We start from the raw sequence: 22298 nt of genomic DNA on the forward strand, positions 1-22298 counted from the left end.
AGAGAACTGGTGTTGAATGTTACCACCCACATCTGGCAGCTCATATATACATGTGAATCTAGATCTAGAGCTATACATTGCTTTGTGCCTCTGTAGGCACTTCCTATCTCTCATGTGTGTGTACATACACACATAAATATAATAAAATAAATATTAATAAAATATCTTCTTATCAAAACTAACTTCACAATACCCAGGAAAGCTATTACATCTCTGATATTTGCAAATTCCAAGGAATAGTCTATTTTCCCTCCCCAAACAGGGCATGTCATGTTGACTGTGCTTGATTGTCACCAGCTCACAAAATGCAGGCATTTCCTTTTACTTCTTGACACAAACACACACACACACACACATATATGTCACATATCACAGTTTGCTTCACAAACAATTTTTTTGAATTTAAACTTAGGTTAATAAAATCTTTAGTTAATAAGTAATTTAAAATGATAATCTGATAAAATATTACATGTATTCACAATCTGTGGATATATATTTAATAAACACTTCTTATCAATTTCATAGATATGACATTATAGTAGGATTCAAAATACTTAAAAAAAACAAAGGTAATGAATTATATAAGGTTGGATAACAGAAGGGAATATAGAGAAATTAAATATGTTCTTAGTACAACATGCATCAGTGTTTCTGTGAGAATATCTTTATGTAATCAGTACCATGAATATACGCTGATAGTAGAAAAAAATATTTATTTCTAATTGGTAGAGTAAAGAAAAACAGTTTAGAAAAAAATTACAAATGATCAAAGTCTTTTTGATTGAGAAATTAAAATATTGAGAGGATTAAAATTAGAATACTAAAACTGAAAGTAAAAGCTTCTAGGTATCTGTGAATGTTCATTGACTTTATGGAATGACAAGATACCTTTGCTTAACTTCAAAACAACATGAGTAATTTAGTTGTGTGGTAACCATTGAAGTGCTGGGCCTTCAATTGGTGGATTTCTGAGCACAGGCGCACGTGTTTATAGGAATTTCACTAATGACCACAGAGAGTGGAAACATATCAGTGTGAAGACTTATGGAAACATGAGGAAACAAAAACTGATCTAGTTGTAGATGGTTTAAATATATACACACTGTTAACAGGAAAGTGGTATTTTACGTCATATAGAATATTCTATAAAATAAGTTTAATTGTTTTATATATATATATCATGTTATATATATATGTTTATATATATATATATGTAGATAGATAGAGAGAGAGCATATTAACAAAAGTCATATGCGTTTTTCTTCTGTAGTGATACATTCTATTAGACATGACTACAGTATGCTTAGAAAGAAGATAACATAGCTTCTATGAGGTTGCTTAGACCTCTGGGTATGTTTTCATTGAAGGATTAAAACATTAAATCGAAAAACAGACCTAAGAAGTAATTCAATTTTTCTTATTTTTAAAGTCTTCAAATGTTTCATATAGATTAGCTGATGAATTTATTACATAGTTATAAATATATTTTCCTATTTCAAATTTGGGTTTGATAAAATAGGCAATCATTCATTTTAATTATTTTATGTCAATGAAAGAATAATAGGGAAAACACATGCTAATCTACTACTAGGCAGTCTTCTCTCAGGGTTGAATGTAAAAATCAGTATTTTGTTAGTTATTACAAAAATATAATACATATAATTTCTATAGATTAAATACAGTATTTTAAGATATTTAAAGAATAAAGATTGTTCTGAAAAGATAGTATTTTCTCTAAATATAGAGAGAAGGCATATATAAATCTTAGATACTCCATCTTTGACTGCTGGTCACCCATTTCACACCTGTTTTTATTGATCTTAATCTCTCTCTCTCTCCCTACTCTCTGTTTCCTTCTCCTTTCTCACTATTTCTGCTTTCATTCTTTCTTTCCTTAGTTCTCTAATTACTTCAAGCTTCTTTACTTTTCTTTTTATTAGTAACCAAACACTGCATGCTTCAATCTATGAATTTCAAATCTAAATGCTAATATAAGCTTATGTCCCTTCCTCCAATTCTTTTTCCGTAATTTATACTGCAAATTGATAATATGGATAGACAGATGATCAATGACAGATTAAAGATAGATAGTTTGAAAGCTTATATATATATATTTGATAAATGGGAAAAATTGCAATTTTCTTTTTTTAGTTCTGTAAAATCTCAGAAGATCAGGTAACAATATGCCACTGTATGGACAGGGTATCACATGGTAGGATGCTATAAAATGAGAGGCCTGAGTTTGGAGTAATATAAACTTCAGATCTTAAAATACCTAACAAGGATTATAAGAATAAATTCTTCCCTTAAAATTTGGAGACTTGGAAAACTCATCCCAATATTAGTGTAGATAGTGTAGTGTTACTATCCTTTGATTAAAACCTCAGATATTGTTGATTTGACTAATAACACCTATATTTAATGGAACAAATCTGTACTTGTTTGCTTTTACTGATAGGAGGAATCCTGAATTTGAACAATATGAAAATTCAGCTCTATTTGTTCTTAAGTAAACATTTAAAAGAATATTAAATTTTAGCTCTGCTATATTTTTCTTTCTTTTCAACCTAGATTGATAGTGCCAAAATTAATTTGCATTCAGACCTCTGGATTTTACCTTGCTACTGAAGTAATGAGCTGTTTTAACTCAGCACATCTAAGACTGATATTCTACCTCCTACTAAAAGCATGTAATTAGGTGTCATAATGAGCTTATCTGTCATTCCTTCATTTACCAGCGGTGGGAGGGGGGCACTGTATATGCCAGACATGCTTTTGACAGAACACTGGGCTTAGTGAACTTTGCTGACTCACACTGATGGATTCTGAATTTATTACAGTTCATCAGATGTTAGATTTGTCATTTTAATGGCAAAGCCTGAAAACAGCATCAATGTTCTCCTGGATGTTTGCAGACATCTTGATCAACTACTTCTCAGGTCTAATTTTGACTGCTTCAAGTCCTTGGACAACTTATTTAACCTCTGCCTAAAGATTAATTGGTTAATTTAAATAAGCGCTTTGCAGTAAAAGGTGGAAAGTATTCTGATTGCTAATAGTGAAAATAGCACAGCCTGATAAAACAGTGGCTGCCACACACTGTGATTCTATTAAGTTGTCAATTAAGATGCAAGCTAACTGAATTTGTTCTTTGCAAGAATATAAATTTCTATAATGCTGGCTATATAGCATTTTAAGGCTGTTCAAAAAGAATCAAGAGTGCTAATTATTCAATTGAAAAATAAGGAAGGCTAACTGATAGAGCACAATGTATCAGTTGGTAGATGAAGCTAATGATCCAAGAGATTTTTAAAATCTGAACACAAATGGAGTGTTGTGTGACTTCATTTTAGTTTGAGAAGTCTGAAGATAGGATGGAAGATTAAGGATCACAACTCCAAGGTCATTCATCACCGTGTGTGTGTGTGTGTGTGTGTGTGTGTGTGTGTGTGTCTGTGTGTGTTGTGTGTGTGTGTATGTCTGTGTGTGTGTGTATGAGGGCAGCTTGGAATATACAACGACCCTTTAAAACAAACAGCAGTGCAACAGCAACAACACACACACACAATATAGACACACCAAAGCTATGGATTATTAATATATAGACCAGACATTTTCATACAATATGTTGATCGCTCTTTCATTAAATTTTTTAGTCTTCTTTTATTTAGAGTTGTCTATGAAATTATCATTTATTTGTTTGTGCATAAGCTCCAGCTGTGTCCTATAGTTTTAAAGAAGTCTTGGATCTGAGGAACATACAGTAAACAAAATAACAGAGTGGACAAAGCCAGAAGACATAAAAACAGAGACTCAGAAGAGGAGCAAATGTCAGTTTAAACTGGGAGTGGGTCATGAATAATTTGCCAAGGGCATTATGTAAGCAAGTGTGGATATAGCCTGATTACCAGAGAAGATTCATTTGTATGGAGGACAGTTATGACTATGGCGTCACTGTCCCTTGGTCAGTACAGTTGGATAGTAGCTAGAATTGCCCTCCATTCCCTAGAAGTAATTATAGATCATGAGAATGCTGAAGTACAAAAGAAAAAAAAGGAAATTAGTGCATTAGTATGAAGCAGATATGCTGATATCCTCTGCTGTGCTGATGGTGGAGAGATGAAGAAATGAGGGTATGGAGCAAGAGAACAAGTGTAGCTGGGTTGTATTTTCATGTGACTAATGTTTGGGACATAGACAATTTTGTAAAAAGACACAGGCATAGTGTAGTGACATCTACAGATTTTAAAAAAGAGCTAAGCTTCACATAAGAAGAAATAAAGTTCTAAAAAGGAAATGGATATTGCACATTAACCATTTTCTTGCCACAGCAGATGTGGTCCCATTGTAATGCCAGGGCTGGATAACCAGTCCTGCACTGTCTAATCAGCTAGTGTACATAGCAAGGCTCTGTACTCTTCCCTGTGCCTCCCTCAATGACTTTAGATGTGAGGCAGGCTTTGGGAACCATTAAAGGAATTTAAAGTTTGAGTCATGAAAGTCTCTTGCCTGGTTCAGTTCTTGGCTCTAACAATGTACACCAGGATGCCACAGAAAAGAGTTTTTATGCTGCACTGGTGAATTTTCTTGAAACAATCATAAAAAGGAAAAGAGTATTCAGTGTATTGTCGAACAAATAAACAAGAAAAAAAGCATGATCTGAGTGCATAGATATATAAAATTTTCAACGAATGTGCTTAAAATAGTTAGAAAGCGTGTTTTACATAAAACATATAAATGTGACTGTCATTTGATAATGTACACCAGTAGCAAAGAGAGGAAGCATGGATATCAGTTAGGGATAAAAGAGACAAATGGATGCTGGCAGCTTGCATGATTGAGTGAGAACAGAGATAATGAACACACTTCACATTCTGGATGATTTTAGAGCATGAAGAGAGGATGTAAAAGATTGCAGAGTTACTGGCAGGAACCAGATATGAATGCCTCATCAGAGGCTCTGCCAGAGTGAACAGAGACAGTTGAGGATGCTTGCAGTTAACCATCAGACTGAACATGGGGACCTAATGAAAGAGCTAGAGAAGGTCTGAAGGAGCTGAAAGAGTATGCAACCTTATGGGTAGAACAACATTATATCAGTCAACCAAACCTTCCAGGATTCCTATGGACTAAAACACCAACCATTGAGCACACATGGAGAGACCTAGGCTCCGGTTGCATGTGTAGCAGAGGATAACAATATCTGAAATTAATGGGAGAAGAGGCCTTTGGTCCAGTGTAGGGAAATGCCAAGGCACTGAGGTGAAGATGAAGATTGGGAGAGGGAGCACTTTCATGGAAGCAAGTGGAGAGGGAGGAGGAATAGGAGGAAGGAAAGGTGATAACATTCGAAATGTAAATACAGAAATATCCAATAAAATAATTTTAAAAAATACTGCAGAGTCAACAAGGATTTCAAGGATTTTGGATTAGTAATGAATGTTTCTTGTCAAACATTTAAAGAAAAGATAGTGTGATAATTCAGGTTAAAAACAGAAAACAAACCCATCATGTTAACTATGAGATAAGATTAATTCTCACCGAAAACTGAGAATCATGTCTTAAGGTACATATAGGTTCAGCAGGAAATAGAGCTTTAGAGTGATCATGTAGGTACTACAAAAACACCATATATCAGTAAAAGTCATCTAGACACTGGTTTCCAAATTTATTTTCTTTATAGAAACTACTAAACATATTAACATAATACATGCTCATGGACTTAGAATAGAAAATGATGCCTTGAAAACAGCATTTTGAAATAAAACATAAGTTTATTGTATAATGTGAGACTTTGTTTAGGAATCAGTACCTGGAGAAATTAAAACAGAGATGAGGATAGTCCTTGTCGTCACATCAATGTTTAAGCTGGAACGTCATATTTTACCCTCAGAAAGATGCACAAACGACCCAGCAAGTAAGCAACAGATAAAATACGGATGGGAAAAGGAGAGAATAATGTCTATAAACATGAGTAAATATGTCTTTTACAGGCTTAAATTCAAAGGTTGGGAAAGACCACAGATAAAATCCTTTAAAATCCTATAAAAATAATGAAGTTTAAGAACCTAGAAAAGGAGGTGTAGCTGAAATGAAGCTAGGAAGAGCACAGATGTGAACCATGGCATCACTTCATGCAAGCATGAAAGGTTGCTGCTGGCACACTGAGGGAGGACACTCTTACTTACAGAACTGACATCTGTCTCCAGTGTAGTCTGCTTGGCAGTGGCAGTAAGGCTGATTCCCAGCAGTCACTTCACAGCTTCCCCCATTGTGACAAGAATCTTCACAGACTGTCTTGCTGCAGTTGGGCCCAGTGAAGCCCAGGGCACAGATACAGGTGGGTCTTCCTATTGAACAAAAACAAAATAACCATGCTGTTATCCTTAAATAGAACTTCAGTAGATAATATTTTGAGCACAAAGTTTCTGAAAAAGCTATGCCTACAATTTGTTGTGATTTTATTATACCAAAAGCTCTTTAGTCTTAGTTTAGCTGTATATCCAAGGAAGTATAAAATGAACATATCAGACATTCAGTTAGATCATTTTATGGATGTTTTTGAATAAATATACTTATAAATTGTTTTCTTCTCTATGTGTCTGACTATTCATTTTTTTCTTTATATATATATATATATATATAATATCAAAGACTTTATTTTTGTTATAAAATTTATATAATTAAAATTTTCCAGTACTCACTCAGTGTTCACCATTGCTGACCACACACAAAACATCAGTGGACAAATTTTCAGTAAGACATTTTAATGGTTAAAGAGAATTATGTTATAGAAAATCGTTACATATTTTAATAAAGTTTTCTTAACTCAAATAAACATGCTAATATTTAATACATATGTACGCACTGGGAATTAACTTGTCTAATATTAATGTTTATTCATGTTAAAAATTACTGTAGCATACTGAATATTGTATGTTCAACACAGTAGAACATTTCCTCAATCATCTTTGAACATTTTCTATTATTCTTTTCTGTGGAAAGTAATTTATCACTATGGCAAAACCTCTTTTTTTTTATTAAAACTTTATTTTAAAAAACAAAAATAAAAGAAAAAAAATTTAAACATTTTTGCATAAATGTATACAAATACATTTTTGTCAGTGCTTGGCTTTGTTTTTCTTTTTTTTTAGGGTTTGATACTCTGCATTAAGGTCTTACAAGTTACAATGAGCAAAAAGTACAACTAAAACAGGATGTAACCTGGAATTAGTCGATGTTTTCCTGTTTTCTTGGTGTGTAAGGATTGAGCATAATTTTTTGTTCGTTTTGTTTTCTTTTTTCTTTCTTTCTTTTTCTTTTTTTTTTCTTTTTCTTTTTTTTGTTGAGCTTCACACAGTCCATGAGTTGTTTCTGGGGCATCCAAGCCTCTGGGGTTAGCATCCCACTATCAGTGACTGCATATTATGTCTGTTCTTTTGTGACTGGGTTATCTCACTCAGGATAATATTCCCTAGATGCAACCATTTTCTTAAGAATTTGGTTAAGTCATTGTTTCTGATAGCTAAGTAGTACACCATTGTGTAAATGTACCAAAATTTTAGTATCCATTCATCTACTGAAGGACATCTGGGTTCTTTCTAGCTTCTGGCTATTATAAATAGAGCTGTTATGAACATTGTGGTGCAAGTATCTTTGTTGTATATTGGAGTGTCTCTGGGGTATATGCCCAGAAGTGGAATAGCTGGATCTTCAGGTAGTACTATGTCTAATTTTCTGAGGAATCGTCACTGATTTCCAGAGTGGTTGTATCAGTTTACAACCCCACCAACAGTGGAGAAGAGTTCCTCTTTCTCCACAGCCTTGCCAGCATCTGCTATCATCAGAGTTTTGGATCTTGGCCAATCTGACTGGTGTGAGGTGGAATCTCAGGGTTGTTTTGATTTGCATTTCCCTGATGGCTAAGGATGTTGAGCATTTCCTTAGATGTTTCTCAGCCATTACATATTCGTCAATTGAGAACATTGTGTTTAGCTATGTACCCCATTTATTAATAGGGTTATTTGATTCTCTGGTGTCTAGCTTCTTAAGTACTTTGTATACCATGGATATTAGGACTCTATCTGATGTGGAGTTGGTAAAGATCTTTTCCCATTCTGTTGGCTGCCATTTTGTTTTCTTGACAATGTCCTTAGCCTTACAGAAACTTTGCCATCTCATTAAGTCCCATTTGTTAATCTTTGACCTTAGAGCTTGAGGAGTTGGTGTTTTGTTCAGAAAAATTTCTCCTGTGCCTATGTGTTCTAAGGTTTTCCCTACTTTCTCATCTAATAGTTTCAGTGTATCTGGTTTAATGTGGAGATCTTTGATCCACTTACACTTGAGCTTTATACAAGGAGGTAAGTAAGGGTCTATTTTCATTCTTCTGCATGCTGAGTGACAGTTGGACCAACACCATTTTTTGAATAGGCTGTCCTTTTTCCATTGAATGTTTACAGATCCTTTGTCAAAAATCAGGTGACCATATACATGAGGGCTCATTTCTGGATCTTCTATTTCTATTCCATTGATCCACATGCCTATTTCTGTACCAGTACCATGCATTTTTCAGCACAATTGCCTTGTAATATAGCTTGAGGTCAGGGATAGTGATTTCTGCACATGTTTTTTTGTTGTTGAGGATGGATTTCACTATTCTAGGTCTTTTGTTATTCCATATGAAATTGCACATTGATCTTTCCAATTCCATGAAGAACTGGGTTGGAATTTTGATGGGGATTGCATTGAATCTGTAGATTTCTTTTGGTAGGATGGCCATGTTTTGGTCTGAGTCTTCTTTTTCTGGAGTGTTTGGCATTCCACTGTTTGCTGTAATGGGAGAGCTGGGTTCTAGTGTTGCCAGGTTGTCTTGGTTACCCTGGGGTATATTCTTTTGCTTTCCTCTTCCCATCTTGTTGTCAGTGATTGATTCTTACCTTTCCCTTGTACCTGGCCTGTGTCCCCGGTTCTCCACTTTTCCTGGTGGCTGATGGTCTTAGTGCCTCTTTTGCACCCGCTGGCTGGGACACTGCTTCCTGGTTCCCTGGATCAATCAGTGCAGGGGCACACTTTCTGCGTGTTTGGCAGAGATCTCTCTGCCTTCTGGCTACTCGGAACGCCTTCTTACCAGGCCTGTGTTTCTGGATCTCCCGACAAGACTTATTATGGTTTTAAATATAATGATACAATTATTTATATATCCTCACCGAATCTGTATAGCCCATATTTTTAATATCTTTTAATTTATTGGAGGATTTCAGGTGAAATTAATCCATTAACTTTCAGCACTATGCCTCTTGAATGAAGAACAGTAAGATGAAAACAACACTGTTTGACATCAGTGCAAGCACGATATTCCATGGGGTCCACCCCAGAGAAAAGGTGTAGGAGGTCTATGGTTGCCGAGAAAGTAAGAAAGCTTTCTGACTTTCTTTGGCCTTTAGGAGCAAACTACCAAGTATGTAGTCTATATTTAACATAGTATTTATATGGAATAAAACATGTTTACATAAAATTTACTTAAACAATAAATTTAAAATGTACTGTATTTTTTAAAGAATAATAAATATCTACCATGTAGTCAGTAAGTTCAAAGTAATTACTTTGAGAGAATGTTAGACCCTTAAATCCACTAGAAATTTGCTCTAAACAAACAGTCATACATAATTTTATGATAAGCAGCACAGCTTTAAAAATAAATTATTTATAAATGCTGTTTGGTGCTAGATAAATGTCTATTATTGCTCCAGAAACAAGGAGATTATTAGAGCTGAGTAAGTTCATTATTCTTGTTGCCAAAAATGATTTACTAAATATTAGCAGAATGTTTTCTTAGAGTGATAACAAATGTTTTTCCATTGATTGCTGAAATAGAGAACATATTTCATCCGTGTATTAGTAAATGAAAATAAAGACAGGAACAGGGAGGTAGGTAGTAAGTGGAGAGACTGATAGGTTTGGCACATGGTGACTGAAGAAAACAAGAACATGTCAAAATTTGAATTATTTTATCATCTTGCTAAGGGTTTATTCATTATGCAGAGAGAATTCATGTCAACAGTAATAAAATTTAGCTCAAGCCTAGAAGTAGCAGTTGGAAAAGTAAAGAAGCCTAAGATCATTAGAAACTTCAGGGTATCATAAGACATCAAATACAAATACTAAAGATTTGAAAATTCTATTTAATTTTCTGGATTTTTTAAAATTTCCTAGACAACATTTTCACACACATTACAGGCTATAGCTTGATGTTTTGTGGGTTTTTTTTTTTTTTTTTTTTTTTTTTTTTTTTTGAGAATTTGAAAGTAAGGCTGCATTGCTGAGAACCTCGAATATTTGAGCTGTAGGACATAGATAGGGCAAGTTGGCATTGACTTTGAAGCTTAATTCCTACTGGCTAGGCAATAGAGGCAAGAATATTATATGAGAAATCAACCATTTTATGATTTGATTTAAGTTCTTCTTCACACAATATAAAATATAAAAACTAGGTATGCTACCAGTAACTTGGCTGCCTATGTTATAGGCTCTAAAGGTGAACAGAATCAGGTTCTAATATTTTGTTAAGTGGTCATAGTAGTAAGATGTTTCCTGAAGTCTCATATTTATTCATATGATTATTGTTTCTCTCAACCAATTAATAGAGCCTTCTTTGTGCCATAGATAGTGGTTAATAAAGAGTCCCATAAGTTGTCAAGGTATAAATAAAAGACTGTGGACTGTACAGCTATAAATGGGGCAGTGATATCACAATCTTCTTCCCAAGGCTTAGAGAAGAGACACTAAGTAAAAGTGAATGAATGTTTGTAAATGAAACAATATTTGCCAGATAAGACAGTATAGTGGCATATGTGAAGTCACCCCTGGGAATTCAATCTTAAAATTTATACAAGGGTAAGCCAACCAAACTACCAACATTGATTGCAGAAAAGGTTGAGGATGGAAAGCATACTCAGAAAGAAGATGGAATCAATAACTCTGGGAGGGGAACTGGGATGTAAGCAACATTTTGAAGGTAAATGACGCTCATGAAGTCCTACCACTATCTGAGAATCCTCTGGTTTCTGATGCCAGCATCAATATAGAAAATTTGTTTTGTTCAGGGATGGAAGCTCTGCGAGGCTACCTCCACTCCTGTAGAGTTTCACACCCAGTTACAAACAGGCAGAAGTAAACAGATTCAGAAAGAACATAGAAAGAAGTTCTATAAAAAAAGTGACTGGAGGGTGGCAGAGTAATCAGAAGGTAAGGAACAATGAGAGAATTACATCTAAACATATAATCTATAACTATAAATATTAAATAAGTATGGTTAAAATATTGAAAGCAGCACATGACAGAGGTAATGAAGCAAAGAATCCATGCATTGGCTTAATAATGTTTCCACCAGAGCCATACAGAGAAATAAAAGTGTGTTAATAGCTTTGCTGTAAGCCATAAATGTACTAAAGTTAAAGCAGCTATTGTTCCTGCCTAAAAGAAATTCAGTGACAAAGATGGAGCAGACAGTGAAGGGAAAAAAAAAAAGACTATCCAGTGACAGAGCAAACTTTGGATCCATCCCATGGATAGATGCCAAACCTTGACACTATTACTTATGCCATGTTGTACTTCCAGACAAGAGCCTAGCATGGCTGTCCTACTAGAGGCTCTACCTGAAGCTGACTGAGACAGATGCAGATACTCACAACCAAGCATTGGACTCACCTTGTGGAGATCAATGGAAGAGTTAGAATAAGGAATAAAGGCTGAAGAGGATGGCAATCTCTAAAGGGACCCAACACTATCAACTAACCTGGACTTCTGGGAGCTCCTAGAGACTAAGCTATCAACCAAAGAGCATACAGATGCTGGTCTGAGGTCCCCCTTCCCTATGCAGCCGAGAACTGCCTTGTCTGGTTTCAAGGAAGAGGATGTGCCTTATCCTGAACATATTTGATGCCCCAAAAATGACTGGTGGTGGTAAGCATCCTCAGAAAGATACAGGGTCAAGAACTCTGGGAGAGAAATGGGGGGGTTGCAACATTTTGAAAGTAAGTTAAAATAATTAATAAAATTGCAAGTATCTAAGCTGTCCCCAGTTAGCAGAACCTAACAATGCTCAGAATCTAACTCAGTTATTTTCAGAAATATTGACATTTCTTCTCTTGAAAAAAGAATTTCTTATTGATAAAAACAAACCATATTCTAGAGAGAATAGTCTGACAGGCATCCAAGAGCAACAGAAGTAGCATAGATCATACTTGGGTTTACTCAAGACTCCTTTAACCAAGAACTTGAAGGGAGACACTGGCTTTTGGGGCTTTTTGTTTAATAGTATATAGCTACTTGGAGATTGTTATACCCTATAGAATGTCTCCAATGAAAGTAAAGCTTGTAAGATTGTATGTTTCTCATGGATTTTTCTTTCTTTTTTCTTTTTTAATTGAACAACTTTATTTAAAAAAACAAAGATAAATGTATTAAAGATTTTAAGCATTTTTGCATAAAAGTATACTAATACATTTTTTTGTCAGTACTTGGCATTTTTTTTAAAGGTTTGATAGTATGCATTAAGGTCTTACTAGTTACAATGATCATAAAGTACATGTAAAACAGAATGTAACCTGGAATTAGACAACGTTTTCTTGGTGTGTAAGGTTTGAGCATAATGGTTTTTTCTTTTCTTTTTTTTCTTTTTGTAAACTTCACACAGTCTGTGAGTGGTTTCTGGGGTGTTCAGAGCTTTCTGGGGTTAGTATCCCATTATCAGTGACTGCATATTATGTCTGTTCTTTTGTGACTGGGTTATCTCACTCAGGATGATATTCTCTAGATGCATCCATTTTCTTAAGGATTTCATAAAGTCATTGTTTCTGATGGCTGAGTAGTACTCCATTGTGTAAATATACCACAATTTTTGTATCCATTCATCTACTCTCATGCCTTTTTCATATACTCTAATGTCATTTGTCCTAACGTCACTCTCCTTATCATCACTCTCATATCCTCATCCCCACTTAATCATATCTCCCTGATTATGTCTGCTCTGCCTTCTCAGGTTCAATCTTTTACCATTCCCCTTTCTAGAGCCCCTTTCATTTAAGTTGTATCTGATTCAAATTGTATTTTACCTCTAAATACCAAGTTTAAAGCAACAGATATTTAATAATTGCTAATGTTAATAATTTTTAAAATAGCCCAAGAACAAAGATTTTTACCTTAAAGAACAAATTTTCATGAGAATACTACTAAATGTAAATATAGCTGCAAATTCCAGCAATCTCTTATTAAATATTCATAGAATATAGAGTTTTATAAACCATGGGCAGTTTTTATAAAAAGAATAACATATAATATTCTTTATTCTAAAATTTATTATTTCTTCCATGGCATCATTTATCTTGAATTCATCATTCTTTGATCAGATCATAGAATGAACTAGTGTATCTTTTTAAATGCAATCAATTAACAATGTTTAACTGTGGATTACCCTGCTACATTAATTTAGTTTATACATTTTATTTTAGTAATATTTATATTAAAAATCATTATGAATGAATAAAATGCATTCCTTCAAGAGAAATTAATTTAGTTATAGCTCTCAGATATGTTTCTTTAGTTAAATACATATATTCTTTACTTCAATTATTACTTTCTATACAACTGTCAGTATAATTAAGTCTGATGTAAATTCTAATTGTACACTGTTTATATACTAATTTTACAAAGGCATAACTTCAAGTAAATCAACAATAAACAAATCCATGATGTACATACGGGGATTTGTTTCACAAAACAACACTTATGAAGATAATTACATTTTTCCATCTATAACAAAAATATTTTTAAAATATGTCTATACATAAAAACTATTTGTATGTGGCTTAATTGTAATCCAAGTACTTAGGTATTAATTATTGTCAGTTATTCAGCTATGACTCAGAATGAAATTAAATGAAAACTTGTTTATACTAAAAATATACAGTATAATTTTCTTAAACAAATAACTGTGGAAATCATGATTTAATAAATTCAGTAAGTAAATAAAATTTATATATTATGCTTAAATATCTGAATGAGTGATAACAAATTTATGTTTTACAGACATTTATTTGCATAGATTCTACATAGGTTAAATAAAATAGTTATAAATTAGGATGTCAAAATATTCAATTAGGATATGAATTTTTTTAATTTACCAGAGCTCTACTATTTTTATTGTCTTAGCCAAAAGTTCATGACCATTAAATGATTACATCTTAAAACAGTTTACCAAAGCAATGTTTATTTCTTTAAGTAAACTGTATTTCATGTTTTTAACGTTTATCCAATACAACATTTTAAAATTTTATTCTCAAGGGGGATTTTTCTTCTCTAAGGGGTCAATATGAAGAGGAATTTGTAATGGTGGGACTGGGAGAAGACAGAGAGGGGTAGTGATTGGGATATAAAGTGAATAAAAATAAATGAAACATATAATGTTTTAGATTTAGAATTTCTATAGAGTAGTTATATTTATAATAAATATTAAAATGGAAAAGTGGATGAAAAGAAAGGTTATGGTGAACTTTATTTTCCTTTAAAAAAATCTAACTTTAAATAACAATTAACATTTATTTTTAATGACTTTATTTGTGTATTAGGAAAAAATAAACCTGAAAGTTACAGAAACATAAATTATTCAAATATGTCAGTTTCAACCAACATATTCCAGCATGCAAGGAAATCGCAGTAGTGTAATCAAATCTGAGAGTAATGAGAGAACCCAACAGCAAGACAGGGAATCCAAGTAAATATACTTCAGGTGGAGCTGCAAGGGAAGAAAATAATGGAGAAGGATGCATGTCTCAAAATGATGATTGCTAAGTTTACATGCATTGTGCAATTCATTCTCAGGAATTTCAAAGCAAATAATGATAAATATCATAACCCTCTCACTCTACTCAAGACAGAATAGAGCATATCTACAAAGACTATCCTAGCACTTCCATCTACAAACCTTATGTGAGATTCAATTTAGTAGAGTAAAACCCTGAAGCTATCAGAGAAACATTTGTGAAGTCATCCTCTTGCTTCTGGCTGTACACACTAGGAGTATGTCCTTCAACAGAGGAAAGAATACATAAATTGTAGTACATTTATACAATGGAGTACTACTCAGCTATTAAAAACAATGACTTTATGAAATTCCTAGGCAAATGGATGAAGATTGAAGCTATCATCCCGAGTCAGGTAATCTAGTCACAAAAGAACACAAATGATATGTACTCACTGATGAGTGTATACTAGCTCACAAAAACATAGAATAACCAAGAAACATTTCACAAAAATTACGAAGCTCAAAGAAAAGGATGTGGATGCCTCAGTCCCTCTTAGAAGGGACAACAAAACACTCACTGAAGGAAATAATTGGGACAAATAGAGGATCAGGGATTGAAAAAAGAAACATCCAAAGACTGCTTCACCTAGGGATTCCTCCAACATACTGCCATGAAACTGATGCACTATTGCTGATACCAAATAGTGCTTACTGGAAGGAACCTGGTATGAACACCTCCTCAGAGGCCCTGCTAGAACTATTCTGATCCTGAGAAGGATGCTTGCAGCTAACCATTTGACTGAATATGGGGACCCCAACGAAGGAGCTAGAGAAAGGACTTAATGAGCTGAAAGTGCCTGCAACCCCATAGGAAGAACAAAATTATTAATTAACCAAACCTACCACAGCTCCTATGGACTAAAATACCATCCAATGAATTCTTATGAGACCCATGGCTCTAGGTACATATGCAGCAGAAAATATCATTCTCTGGCATCAATGAGAAGAGAGGACTTTGATCCAATGAAGGTTTATTTTCCCAGTTTAGGGGAATGCCAAGGCCCTGAGGTGGGAGAAGGAGGTTGGGAGAGGGAGCACATTCATGGAGGCTATGGGAGGGTAAGCGGGTTGGGACTGGTGCAAAGGGGGATAACCCCTGAAATGTAAATACAGAGAATATCTAATAAAAAAGGAGATGAGAGAAAACCAAAAGAAAGCATGATGAAACTATCTGTTTTTTATATAAGAAGCACATACATACAGAAAAAAATATCTAATAATTGTAAAAGGCAGAACAAAAATCAGATTACCAAACAAGAAATAAGTAGGAAACTTCAAACTAAAACATATCAGAAAGAAACAAAACCAAAACAAAACAATGAAGATGGACACTGAACTCTTAGGAAAGAAACACTTCACCAAGAGAATATAAAATATTTATGTACTAAATTTTGTACTGATTTTATAAAAGAAAAACTGAGAGGAATAAAATACTTAATTGGTCCAGACACAAGAATGATGAGTGGTTGAAAACACCTTTCTCATCTTTAATCTTTAGATACATCCTTCAAATTAAAAATCATAAAGAAACCTCAGAATTAAGCTAAGCAATATATCAAGTATAATTAACAATATTCATAGTTTTCAAGGCTGAAAATGAAAACACACATTGTTCTTTGTGACTCTTGGAATATTTCTCAAAATTGACCACATTATATATCAACAAGCAAGCTTTAATATACAAGTACAAAAACACAACAAATAAATGAGCAAACCACAAATATAATAACCTTCAGAATGTTATTAGATATCACTTTAATATAAATGGGTGTAAAACTCTTTGCTCTGCCTGTACCATACCTGCCTAGATGTTGCCATGGTCCTACACTGATGATAATGGACTAGCCCTCTGAACCTGTAAGCCATCTCCTTATATATGTTGTCCTTCATAAGACTTGCCTTGGTCATGGTGTCTATTCACAGCAATAAAATCCTAACTAAGACTGAAGTTGGTACCAGAAACTGGGGCACTGCTGTTATAGGCCTCACCATGCTCTTGTTTGATTTGGAAAACAGTGAATGGTTTTAAAAGGGCTTAATGAGCTATCCTAGTAGGAATATAAATGACTTTATTACTGAGAGTGATATGAATTCTGTAGACATGGCTCAAGAGCTGTCAGTGAAGAATTTCAATATGTGGCCTACAGACTCTTTTTTATGATATTCTAGTGAATAATGTGAATACTTTTTGCCCTTGTCTGAAGAGTCTGCCTAAAGTTAAAGTGAAGATACTCAGATTAATTGTATTGACAAAGGTAGTCTCAGAAGCACGCATCATAGACTTCGTTCTCTGGTTAACTTTCATGAAGAATATTTTATACAAGTATAATAAGCTGAGAAAGCAAACATGTAATATATATATATATATATATATAATGTATAAAATACTATATATAATGTATAAAATACTATATATATATGTATATATATACATATGTCTTTATGTATTGTATATAATTAAAGTAGCACCAGAAACTGAACTGTAGCTGAATCTTGTGTTCTAGGAGATAGCAGATGAAGGAAGTAAGACTTTGAGGCAAGATCTTATTCAGCTAAATTTAGGTCAAGGCATGGTGGTATACAGCTTTCATCCCAGGAGTTAAAGCCAAGCACATCTGTGAGTTCAAAGCCAGCCTCAGACAGAGCGAGTTAAAGGTGATGAAAAACTTAAATCCAGGCTTGGTGAACCACACTTTTAATCACAAAGTTTAGGAGACAGGCATGCGGATGTCTGAGTTGAAGCCAGTTTACAGATCAAGTTCCAGCACAGCCAAGCTTAGGAAGTTGGAAAACAGAATGTTGGTAATGTAATAGACCAATGGGACTATGTTCTAGACCCCCCAAAGCAGCAGAACTTGACAGCTTAGGTCATATGGCTCTAGACGTAGTGTGAAAATAGAACTACTGGGACAATTGGTGATGGTTAGCTGGGGCTAAGAAATTAATGGTGATTTATCACTGAGGAGAAATCTTCTTGTTAAAGTTTTCTGAGAGCACCAAGAAGCTGTCTTTGACAGACAGCCAAGGTTGTACTTCATGCTGTAGCTGTATTTGGTGATGTAAGAGTCACTCGGATTGTACTGGTTTTGAAAGCATGAAGGGATCATAAAGAACAGCGGAGTCTTGGCAATGTGTGAGGCCTTGGATGTCCATTGGTGAAAGTGCAGGCTCACTTGCCATTGATGACCAAGAACGGAAGGGGTCATGCAAAGGAGTCGACAATTGACATCATGAAGGGAGCCTATGATGAAGTCTACTTGGAGCAGAAGGCCCCAGTGTGTTTTACTGGAGATGCCAGTACCATGGGATGAACATGAATAACAATGGCAGTTGAGTGAAGTTATCCTGAGCTCAGAGTGCTATAGAGGTCAGAGCTGGAGAAGTAAAGTGAACCCTTTGGTGAAGCCCAAATGATGTGGATCCTAGACATTGGAAAAAGCTGTAATACTGAAGTTGCCTTGGAGACCCCAAAATGTCTGGCAAGAGATGCCAGATTCGTGGGTTATCTGCTAAGGACAGTTGCTAACAGGCAGTAGAAGCAGCTAAGGAGAAAGAAGTTTGGTGTAGTCAACAGAGCAAAAGAAGTTCGAGATCTAAAGGCAGATCTGACTTCAGACATGAAAATGCAGAGTTTGGATTTTGTGTAGCTAGTTACCTGTCTTGCTTTGGAAATTGCATTTAAGTGATTGGATAAATCTCAGAAGAGACCTTGAACTTTGGACATTTAACACTTTTTAAAATTATTTTATTGAATACTCTCCATATTTAAATTTCAAATGTTATCCCCTTCTGCCACCCCACTACTATCCACCCCTCCCTCAACTTGTTTCTATGAAGGAGCACCCTCTCCCAATTGTCCTCTCCACCTCAGTGCCTTGGCATTTCCCTACACTGGGAAAACATGCCCTCACTGGACCAAAGGCCTCTTTTTACATTGATAGCAAACACTGCTATCCTCTGCTACATATTCAACTTGAGCCACAGGTTTCTCCATGTGTGCTCAGTCATTGGTGTCTTAGACCATGGAAGTTGTGGAAGGTTTGGTTGGTTAATACTGTTGCTCTTCCCATGAGGTTGCAAACCCTATTTTTCCTGTAGTCCTTTCTCTAGCACTATCATTGGAGTCCCTGTGTTCTGGTTAATGGTTAGGTGCAAGTATCCTCACCTGTATCTGCATGACTGGCAGAGCCTCTGATGAGGCCTCCATACCTGGATCTTGGCAGTAAGCATTACTTGGCATTAGCAATAGTACTTGGGCTTGGTGGCTGCATATGGGGTAGATCCTCAGCAGAGGCAGCCCTTGAGTGATCTTTTCTTCAATCCCTCCTCCTCTATTTAACCTTGTATTTCCTCACATGAATGTTTTGTTCTACCTTCTAAGAAGGACCGAGGCATTTACATTCTAACATTCCTTCTATTTGAGTTTTATAAGGTCTCTGAATTGTTTTTTGGGTATTCAGAGCACTTTTTGGGCTAGTATACACTTATAAGTGATTGCATACCATGTGTGTTCTTTTGTGACTGGGTTACCTCACTCAGTATGATAATTTCTAGTTCTCTCCATTTTTATCAGAATTTCATAAAGTCATTGTTTCTAATAGCTGTATAGTAATCCATTGTCTTGAAACTGCTATAGACTAAGGGGACTTTGGAGTTAAGATTAAGTGTATTTTGCGTTATGCTATGGTAAGGTATAATCCTCATAGACACATATGTTTGAACAAGCATATAGAGGCCAGAGTGTTGAATATGATGTTTTATAAATGCTTGGGTCAGGAAATGACATTATTAGGAGGTATGGCCCTGTTGGAGTAGGTGTGTCCCTATTTTAGTTGCCTAGGAATGAGTCTTTTAATAGCAGCCTTCAGATGAAGATCTCTGCCTGCACCATGTCTGTCTAGATGTTGCCAAGCTCCCACATTGAGGATAATCGACTCACCTTGTGAACCTGTAAGCCAGCCCTTTATATATATTGTCTTTTATAAAACTTGCCTTGGTCATGTTGACTGTTCATAGAAATAAAACTCTAAGACATATAGCTTTGAGAAAATGGAGACAGGTTGATTCTGGAGTCTTACTGGCTGGACAGTATAACCAAAATAGTGAGCTTTATCACTAAACAAACCCTGTTTCATGAAGTAAGACAAAACGATATATTTGATTAAGCTTCAGCACCTACATACACAAATAATAACAACCATAAAATACATTTATAACATACACAAATATAAAACAATAATATGCATATATATATATATATATATATATATACACACACACACACAAAGAGGTAATGTGTACACATACATACACACATACAAACACACACACAAATACACACACACACACACACACACACACACACACACACTATCTGACTTCAAGCTAAGCTAGAAAGTTATGGTAATAAAAGCATTATGGTTCTTTCAGAGAAAAACTCACAGATCAATAAAAAACAATCACAACCCCAATTATATATCTGTGTAACTATGAAAAACTAAGTTTTACAAAATTGCCAAAATCTCATGCACAAAGAGGAAAGCCTTCTCAATTAAGTTTAGCATCAATACTGGTCATCCACCTTTAAAAAAGCAAGGTATGTCCATGTTTCGCACCCTGTGAAAATATCAATTTGAACTGGAGCAAATGGCACAGGGAGATAAGGTCTGAAAAAGAGGGAAGGAAAATTAACTAAAATGAAATATATAAAACTTCTATATGGAAATGTATTTGTTTTCAATGTGTGTGTATATATAATTATGTGTATTTATTATGAAAATTAAAAAGCACTTGGAATGCTAGTTGTTTTTGTTCTTGTTCAAGTACTCTACTTTCCACAAAGTACATACTAATTCATATTTGTCTTCATTGATATTATTAATTTAATGATATGAGTTTTGATATAATAAATAAATGCCTTTGGCTTTACTATATTAATTTAAATTTAATTTATTATGATTTATGTTAGTTCAAGATTATTAGGCTTTATAACTCAAACGTTTTACCCATTAAGAAAATGAAAGTAATTTGCAGTATGGTTGGTTCAGACATTTACCTAGTGTGGATGGTATGCAAGTCCCTCCATTCTGACAGTAATTGCTACAATGGTTGACTTCACACCTTCCTCCTGAATAACTGGGCCAGCAATGACATCTCAGATCACCTTTCTCATTTAAAATGCATCTTCCTCCATTTTCACAAGTCAGTTTGCAAGAGTCATCTAGTTATAAGAAAAAAAAGTTGTTTAAGAAGGATTCAAATAATCCTCATAAATACATATACATTTGTTTATCAGAATTTTTCACAAAATATATATAACTTAAAAGTAGAACAAACACACACTAGATAAAAGCAGATGTACATTTACTTCTTTATAGGTGTTATCATTCTTTATATTTGTTATTACTCACCAAAAAATACTAGATGTATTGTATTTTACAATGGATATATTTCCTTTTATTACTAAGGTTTATTAACCACATTATGATTGACATATTACATAACACTGTAAAAGAATGATTTGGTATAGTTTTAAATACAAGAGAAAAAAAAGATCAATTTGAATAACTACTCACCACAAACTCAATTTCAGAAAAGTCACTTTTTCTAAGTGAGTCGATGTGACACAGGTCTCAGTTTTTAGCCATGATTAATTCCTAGAGCAATGATGTTCAGCGGAATTCAAAAGATGGGCCATGTTTTATAGCACTGTTTCAAAGAACTAATACATGTTGGGGTTTTTGGAAAGGAAAGTGGTTCTTGATGATTCAATATTCTGTTGAATTCGTGCATATACCTTGATCTAGAAAAATAATGGCTTTATACCTCTAGAATCAATCATGTGTCTTTTTGCCTATAATCTATCTTTAATCAACACCTAATATTAATCTCACCTTTTTAACTTCTAATTTTATTTCTCTAATTTTTAAGATTTTATTTATTTCTTGATGAGTACATCCTAGCTATTTTCAGTTGCATCAGAAGAGGGCATCAGATCTCATTATAAATGGTTGTGAGCCACCATGTGGTTGCTTATAATTGAACTCAGGAACTTTTGGAGAGTAATCAGTGCTATTAACTTCTGAGTTATCTCTCCAGCACAGTTTTTTATTTTTATTCTTACATTTTACATGGATACAAGTCTATCTTGTAAGTTAGGATCCATATATGAGAGAGAAGAGAGAGATTTTGTTATTCCTTTCTGAATTTGGATCACCTCATTTAATATTAGACATAATTGGTCCCAAGTTAGTAGAATTGTTTAGAAGGAATTAGGATATGTGACCTTCTTAGAAGAGGAGTGTCACCAGGAACAGTCTGGGCTGTTTTAAAAGACATCATTTCTATCTGGTTTGTTCTATGTCCTTATGTTCATCTCTTACTCTGTGCTTAAGGTTTGAGAAATGAGCTCTCAGCTGTCCTTTCACCATGCCCCCAT

The 22298-nt window shown here is 34.4% G+C and overlaps 1 protein-coding gene across 1 annotated transcript in view; it reads right to left on the reverse strand.

The window, feature by feature from the left end:
• The window catches only part of LRP1B (LDL receptor related protein 1B), a gene marked incomplete at both ends in the record, with an annotated part of 1929155 nt that overhangs the window by 40497 nt on the left and 1866360 nt on the right, over positions 1-22298 (reverse strand). Inside the window, 2 exons of the mRNA XM_080928219.1 lie at positions 6189-6350; positions 20916-21080. Coding sequence (XP_080784345.1) covers positions 6189-6350; positions 20916-21080 — 327 coding nt within the window. The remainder of the gene's footprint in view (positions 1-6188; positions 6351-20915; positions 21081-22298) is intronic.

This window comes from Micromys minutus (assembly GCF_963924665.1).
Source record: "Micromys minutus genome assembly, chromosome: 13".
Classification (NCBI taxonomy): Eukaryota; Metazoa; Chordata; class Mammalia; order Rodentia; family Muridae; genus Micromys; species Micromys minutus.